The sequence below is a fragment of the Protobothrops mucrosquamatus genome, unplaced genomic scaffold (assembly GCF_001527695.2).
Source record: "Protobothrops mucrosquamatus isolate PMUCROS unplaced genomic scaffold, P.Mucros_1.0 scaffold33, whole genome shotgun sequence".
In the NCBI taxonomy this organism is placed as follows: Eukaryota; Metazoa; Chordata; class Lepidosauria; order Squamata; family Viperidae; genus Protobothrops; species Protobothrops mucrosquamatus.
Window position 1 is genome coordinate 1,837,391 of NW_015386417.1, and position 8,530 is coordinate 1,845,920.

Below are 8,530 nucleotides of genomic sequence, written 5' to 3' on the forward strand. Positions count from 1 at the left end.
TAGGTAGGGATAATTTTAAAAGTATTTTAATTGGAAACACAGCTGATAATATTTGGTTTTAATTCGGCTTTTATCGGGGTTTATTCTTTTGTATTTTTGTATTTTTGTATTGTGTATTTTTTGTATTTTGGGTATATTATTTGTTTTTAATATGCTGTGAACCGCCCTGAGTCCTATGGGAGAAGGGCGGTATACAAATAATAATAATAATAATAATAATAATAATAATAATAATAATAATAAAAGAATGGACGCTTAAAGTGTCAAACTTAGCAGAAATGGCCAAGATTTCTGCTTATTTGAAGGATCAATCACAAGAAAGATACACTTCGGTCTGGAGAAGATGGATAGATTATATTCAGAATAAATATGGGACTAAAAAGTTCCATTTGGCTTATGAGTAAATTTTAGATTATTATTATTATTATATTATTATTATTTTTTAGTATTAGTATTGTATTGTTTAACAATTAGGTTGTTAATTTGTTTATTATTGTGTTTAATTTTAATTTGTTTAAATTTATGTTAAAAGAGAGTTAACGCGCGTTATGGACTTGGTTTTTTTAAATACCAGTTGGTTAATGTTAGTTAAATTATGATTATTATATTTGTAACCATGTGTTCAGCTCTGGGAAGTGGGGGAGAGGGAGGGTTTTTTGGGGGGTGGGTATGGGGGTTTATATTGTAATTTTTATAAAACTTTTAATAAAAAAAAGAAAGACAACCAAGGACATTTCCTTCTCATTAGTGTTTCAACTCACAAAGCCGTATGAAACCAATTTGCTGACTCAAAATGCGCAGAATACAAAAAGGACAAAAAAGATCATAGACTTTGTGACCCGTCTTCAGAGCTACTGAGAGTTGTGGAGTAATAAAAACCCCTTTACGCCCACTCCATATATAAAAGAAATAAAATATTTTAGTAGAACTTTGCATCATGTATTTGTGTGTGTTTGTATGGTGCTTTGCCAAGTACAAGTAAAAGCATGGTTAATATTTAGGGAGAAAACAAGGAGTAACAGATGGCCTGAACCAGAAAGTAGGCAAGAGCTCTTTGGAAAAACAGATGTTCTAAAATTCTGCAGAATCAGAACAATTCAAAAGGAAGAGCAGCATTTACAGCTGTTTCAAATAATCTGAAGCAGAACTTGAACTAAATCAATTATAATCACAGAAACTGAAGTTGTCATGAGATCAGTCAAGGGCCAAAGTAGGATGAAGCATTGGGATGCAAATAACCTGAACCAAATATAGATTTGCAGTAGTTTCAATAAAATTCAAGCACTTTTCTTTAAAGGCCTGACCTCAGGATCTTTTGAGGAACCCAAATGGAAAATAGTAATGCAGATAGTCCTTGACTTAACAACCATCATGGAACCCAAAATTTCTGTTGCTAAGCAAGACAGTGTTAAGTGAGTTCTGCATCAATTTATGACCTTTCTTGCCACTTATTACTGCAGTAGTTAAGTTAGTAGAACAGTTGTTAAATGAATCTGGCTTTTCCCATTGACTCTGCTTGTCAGAAGGTCACAAAATATGATCACATGACAGTTCATCATAAATATATGCCAGCTGCCAAGTGTCCGAATTTTGATCACATGACCATGGGGATGGTGCAATGGTCGTAAGTGTGAAAAATGGTCATGTCACTTTTTTCAATGCTGTTGTAACTTCGAATGGTCCCTACTTACAACGAATGATTGTAAGTTGAATACTATCTGTGTTTCCTTTACATTGTATCCTGTAATAAGATATTTCTTCTCTATATTTTTTCATTGAACTCCTAATACATAGAATTGTGCAGGAATTGCTATTGCATTTTGTTAAATTTTATTGTCTGGAATAAAAAATATTTATCCATCTGTCAAATAAAGAAATTAGGTCTCTTTAAGCCTTAGGCGATTGCCTTTAATGACCTCAACCAAGATCATATGATAACTTTCTAGCTGAAGGAAAACTGTCACATGTTCCCCATGTGTTTCTTTTTAAAAAATATTTTAAAATAGCTGGATCACATTCATTGTAAACTTCATTGTAAATTTCAACTTCTCCCCTCAGGACGCCGCTATAGAGCATGGCCATGCCAAAACAACCAGACATAAAGATAGTTTTTTCCTCCGTGCCACCATTCTGCTGAACACTTCATTCCCACAGCACTGTCTTATTTCTCATCTTTTTTCATCTTCTCATCTTTCTTACTATCTTCTCCTATTTGTTTCTTATGATTTATCAATTTTTGTTTGTAACTTATGATTAATGATTGTAATTATAACTTATAATCTATGATATATTACTTGCTGTTATTATATATACACTGTGAGCTTATACACCAGAAACAAATATCTTATGTGTCCAATGACATCTGGCCAATAAAGAATTCTATTCTATTCTATTCTATTCTATTCTATTCTATTCTATTCTATTCTATTCTATTCTATTCTATTCTAAACAAAACTAGCTCTCATCATGATGCAATTTAGATTAACATTATGATTTATGAGACTTTTCCACTTAGATTGTAACTCAGATGAGATCATTTTGTCTTCTTACCAATATTTGAAAGAAATTGAGAAACTATTTTTTTATGGTTCTTCCCATGTTTGGGAAGGAAAGCCTTTGTTTTGTAAGATGATGTAGAGTATAAATGCACTGTTATTGGTTCAAACTGGTTATTTTAAACTGGGTTAATCTTGAATCTAGGTTCGTTTTCAAAAATTGTAAGTTTATAAATTCATTAGTATTATATCATGTTTTTATCATATCGCTTTTACATTCGAAGCACTACTGGAAAGAAAAATAAGATGTAGATTTGATTAATAAGTGTAATATGCAAATAAACAGTGATCAGGAACAGTAAAATGTTTAACAAAGTTTGAGTTGGAAATCTGCATAAAAGGACTTTAAAAACAAATACACAACTAATAATTAATAAAATTAATGTTAGCCGGCTTGAAACTCAACATTAAGAAAACCAAGAGCATGGCATCCGGCCCTCTCCATTCCTGGCAAATAGATGGGGAAGAAATGGAGGTAGTGACAGATTTTATCTTCCTTGGCTCCAAGATCACCACAGATGGGGACTGCAGTCAAGAAATTAAAAGACCCTTGCTCCTGGGGAGGAAAGCTGTGGCAAATCTAGACAGCATACTAAAAAGCAGAGACATCACCCTGCCAACAAAAGTGTGTATAGTCAAGGCCATGGTTTTCCCAGTTGCAATGTATGGCTGTGAAAGTTGGACCATAAGAAAGGCTGAGCGCAAAAGAATTGAGGCCTTTGAACTATGGTGCTGGAGAAGACTCCTGCGAGTCCCCTGGACTGCAAGGCGATCAGTCCTAGAGGAGATCAACCCTGACTGCTCTTTAGAAGGCCAGATCCTGAAGTTGAAACTCAAGTACTTTGGCCACCTAATGAGAAGGACTCACTAGAGAAGAGCCTAATGCTGGGAAAGATTGAGGGCAATAGAAGAATGGGACGACAGAGAATGAGGTGGCTGGATGGAGTCACTGAAGCAGTAGGCGTGAGCTTAAATGGACTCCAGAAGATGGCAGAAGACAGGAAGGCCTGGAAGAACGTTGTCCATGGGGTCGCGCTGGGTTGGACACGACTTCGCAACTAACAACAACAACGTTAGCCGAATTGACTGTATTTAGAATCAAATGATTTTTATTTAAAATTGAAATTCATATTGGAATAACATAACTATTCATATATGTGAAATCTTATATTTAATATTTGCCTGTGTTGTTAATGTAGATCTTATGACTACTTCTCTAGTATTAAATCTATAGTGAAGACCGGAGTGAGTTCCAAGTAATACCTGTCAGTAAAAACTGGGATTGACTTCTTGCGGAATTCATGTACTGTATGCAACTCAGAAGGGAATAAAATCTTTTGTAAGATATGGTCCTGGCAAAGTAAGGCAGCTAACATAGCTTATCTTGATATTTAAGTTGGCACATCATAAAGATGAATTCAATCATAGGTGGAAAATAAATAGTGAGTGGAACAGATAATCTTTGTTGCTCATAAATTTTTGTTTTATTCTGATTACATTTCACCTGACTCCTGTCCTCTGTAGACGTTGGACCCTAATGAGATTGATAATCTCTTATATACCTTTGTATATTTGTTCCTATATTTTTATGAATAGATTGGTTTACTTTCCCTGCTCTCTCACAGCTTTAAACTGCTTCAGTAGTATCTTCAAAATTTTCCACTGAATCACAACCACAGTACCAGTTTACAGGTTTATAGTAGCTCCTCAGAATGAACAACATTTCTATTCTTTCAGAGTGTTTGGGCTGTTCAAATAACTTAAAAATGACAGGGAGAATTTGAAGACACCCATTTCACTCCTTAAAATCCTTCAAGCAGCCTAAATTGAGCAGTTTTCAAATCCTGCAAAATACTGGCCAAAAATATCAACCCAATGCTTCCTGGTAATACCATGATATCATCAGCCACACTATCTAGACTTTTTATGCTAAAAGAGACTGTTTTTCTGTTTTAAACTTTCCCCCTGATGTCATTTTCTCTGGAAGCTGGTTGATATCAGGAACACTATGAAATGAAAATAATCTCTTCTAGATACTTGGGGCAGGCTAATTGCCCCAAGACCCCCTTTCTGGGGAAAAAAAATCCCAGATTTAGTTTCATCTAATTTGTCCTTCACCATTTTTATTAAATAGGAACCAATAATTACCTCAATATAATTCAGGGAGCAGTTGGGATGCCTTTCCAGCTCTAGGTGTGTGAAATTCAAATAGATTTTTTCATTGGATGGCTGTCGAATGATATAAATACATTGTCTGTTGTTCAGATAAGAACTGGGCCAGTAGGGAGACATGATGACCCCACTGCTATCTGTATAGTTTCCTCCACAGTTGGGATCCACTACATTAAGAAGAACAATAAAAAAGATTACTTACAAAGGAGGCTTATAATCAATCTTCAAACTTATTGCCATCCCAGCAACTCCACAATCATGTGATTGTATTTGCCAGCCGGCATGCATTTAAAAAGGTTGCAGCATTCTGCAGTCACATTTATGACTCTCATAGCCAGCTTCTGATAGCCAAAGTCAATGGGGAAATCAGCAAGAAGTCACAAGTTGCAATCAAATAATGTCATTCTTAATAACAGCAGCCAGAACTGTAATGTTTCACTTAACAACCATGTTGCCTAGCAGTGGAGTTGCTGATCCCAATTGCAATCAGTGAATAAGCTTTGCTCCAGAACAGGATATAGTCTTCTTCAGCCTGCTACAGACTAGTTATGTGGGATGAGAATTTTAAATTTACGGTTTCCATTGCCAAAATATCTGAAAGGCACCAGAAGATAGCTGATAGGGACAAATATACTTACCAGGTGATGTTATGTATGTGATATGGAATCCTCTATCGTTATCAAAGCCATTGGAGTGAAAATGTACCCAGGCATATGGACCAGTGGTTTGAAGAGGAGGTGGTAACCCAGTACTGCAATATTTCCCAAGGAGGGGATCTTGTGAGAGAAGGCCATCTCGAATCTAAATAAAAACATGCTATCATGTATTTGTTATACTTTGTCAAATGTAGATGTATCGTCTGTATCTAACATCAAAAGTATTTCTATTTTCTCTATTATTTTTTTAAGTCTAAGATATTACTTTCTAAAATTCTAGAATCTATTTGTGTAGACTCTGTGCAATACAATAACCTGGGAAATCAATGATATAGTGTTCAAAAATGTATACGGCTAGATTCATATATGACACAAGGATTTCAGTTCAGCATGTTGTAGGCACCCAGATAATATGATTTGTAACTTTTATTTAATGTTTTCTTAGCATGTTACTGGATGACTTACAGGATAGAACATGGCAACCAAGGTTAATATATGAGCCCTTCCTATAATATACATTTTTTTATTACAGATAATATACAATATACTATTTAGCTTAGTTACAGTGATGGAAATTAAATTATTTTATTATGCTGTTACTATCCATTTATTTTTCAAATTATTTTTACCTCAAGATAATCTTGGGTACAGTTATCATGATGTTCAAGACTCAATATGCCAAAAGCAAATGTAATAAAAAGACCAGGATTAGTTGAAATCATCCAATAGCAATCCCTATTGGGAGGGTAGTTGCCAGGATATTCGGGTGAATTAATTGTTCCATACACACTGGTCAGTTCTCCACCGCATTCTAGAGAGAGGAAAAGGGAGGTAGAGGAGCAAAAGGAGAAAACTTAACTAAGTTAACTACTTCCCTTTTTTAATATTTTCATCACAGGTCATAAATTCTGGAAGCTGTTGAGCTTTTCATACATTAAGGCTATGGTTGTGACTATTATCATATTATACTTAATATGAGCCAGAGGTCCTCTTATTTTTTTAGCCTCTTGAAATACAAACTATTTTTTTCTGAATTTTAATTCAAATGCAAGAAAAAAAAGCCTTGAAGAACATTTCTACTTTTTCTTCATCTGACTTGGATGAAGGAAAGAAAAGGTGACAGAAGATAGTTCCCCAGGAACCAAAACCATGAAGTTATAATCTAACAAATTTGGAGGCCATCAAGTCGGAGAATACTAGTTTAGGAGTTTTGTGGCTAAATTGAAGGTTATATAGCAATTGAGAGAGTGTAAAGTTTAGAGAAAAGTAAAAACTCTTGCTATCTGTTCATTTTTAGCTGAGCTATACAGAGATCATCCATTATATGTAACATACATGGAATAAATATAGATGTACAACTATATAGCTTATTTATGTATTTATTTATTTATTTATTTATCAATTAATACATTTTATTTGCAAAATTTACTGGCTGACCTATCTTACCTCAAGCAAATTCAGGGCAGTTTACAATCATACAAGATAACCCTGCAGTCCAATTAAAAGATAGGACTAGGATGGGGAAGGTAGGGATAGGCTGGAGCAGTATGGGGAGAGGTGGGATTTGTTATTAATCTATCAACCACCTCCACTATGATGCTGCCCCACTGGAACCCCAAGCTATCTGACAGAGCTAGGTTTTTAGGCTCTTCTGGAAGGTCAGGAGGGGTGGAGTTGACTTCATTCAATGGGGAGGGGGAAATGTTCCAGAGGTCAGGTGCAACAGCGGACAAGGTCCTTCTCCTGGACCTGCCAGCCATAATAATGGGGCCTGGAGCATGCTTCCTCTGCCAGCATGGGTGAGGCAGGGCAATCCCAGTGGGATTAGACTGTCCCTCAAATAACCTGGACCCAAATAGTATAAATATTTTTCTCAAAATCCTTCCTGAATAGGAATTGGTGTATTCAAGCTATATTTTGTGCTTGGAATTCTGAGGAAATAATATCCCAATCGAGCTATTATATACAAATAGCTCCCATTTCACCTGTGTTACTGAGGATGTTATCTAGTCTGATATTACAATATCTGCAAGAAGAAAGACAAACTCAGATATAAAGAACCCAACAACAGGGAAATCATTACATTAAGAGTCTAATTACATTTTAAAATGTTTTTCTTTAAAATTATATTAGGATTCACTGCCTTAATTACTCAAAATTTGTATACAGATTTTAATCCTGTTCTACTAGAAGTGCACTGAATGGATTTATTCTTCTTGCTAGATTGTAATGGTTCATTTGTTTGTGGCTTAGCATGTTGTATAAAACCACTGAGGCTTTTAAACCATGGCTTAAGATTGGAGTATATAACTTGTTGTCTATGATGGCATTCCTCCCCCCCCCCAAGTGAGATTTCAGGGACCATAATAGGTTTTAATTATTGGTGGGATTCAGATATGTGAACAACCGGTTCTCTATGTGGATGCCAGGAAGTCCATTCTGGGCCTGGGCAATAAAAAATTAGCTACCAGTTCTGCTGAAGTGGTGCGAACTGGCTGAATCCCACCACTAGTTTTAATCTTGAAAACTCATAAGTAGAGTTTTCTCCAACTACCATTAGTCCCTTCTGGCATGCCTCATAAAATTTCATACACTCCTCAAATCAATAGAAATAGCACTTTCCTGGCTGAATATGGATCCAGCCAGAGCTTAAATCATTGACTTTTAAGAAACAAAATATTGCTCCTTACAAAAACATGACCTTACCAGAATTCCCCACCCAGTACAATTGAAGTACATCCATTTTAAAGGTGCCAAGATTAAGAAACACTTATCTAGGAGATACCAACCTTGGAATGGTTTGTTGAACCAACAAAACTCTCTTCAACAAACAGGACTTCCATATTCTGCTATTGGCATTACATTGCATTACAATGAATTGTTCATTTATTTTTCTGGGATATTTGACATTGCAGCCCAATCCAACTATCTTACATTCACAAGAGGAGTGTACATCTCCACCCCGGACCACCCCAACGATGCCGCGGAAGTGATGTCCCGGTGCCTGGAGGCCGTGCGAGTCTGGATGGGGAGGAACAGGCTTCGACTCAACCCGTCCAAGACCGAGTGGCTGTGGTTTCCGGCGTCACGTCATAGCCAGTTGGTTCCATCTCTGGCTATCGGGGGCGAGTCATTAGCTCCCGCGGA

At 36.0% G+C, this 8,530-nt stretch overlaps 1 protein-coding gene across 1 annotated transcript in view; it reads right to left on the reverse strand.

The window, feature by feature from the left end:
- CUBN (cubilin) overlaps window positions 1–8,530 on the reverse strand; it is a 198,533-nt gene that overhangs the window by 165,228 nt on the left and 24,775 nt on the right. Inside the window, exons 11-14 of the mRNA XM_029283182.1 lie at window positions 8,169–8,232; window positions 6,013–6,194; window positions 5,366–5,528; window positions 4,704–4,894 (exon numbers count right to left, since the gene is read on the reverse strand). Coding sequence (XP_029139015.1) covers window positions 4,704–4,894; window positions 5,366–5,528; window positions 6,013–6,194; window positions 8,169–8,232 — 600 coding nt within the window. The remainder of the gene's footprint in view (window positions 1–4,703; window positions 4,895–5,365; window positions 5,529–6,012; window positions 6,195–8,168; window positions 8,233–8,530) is intronic.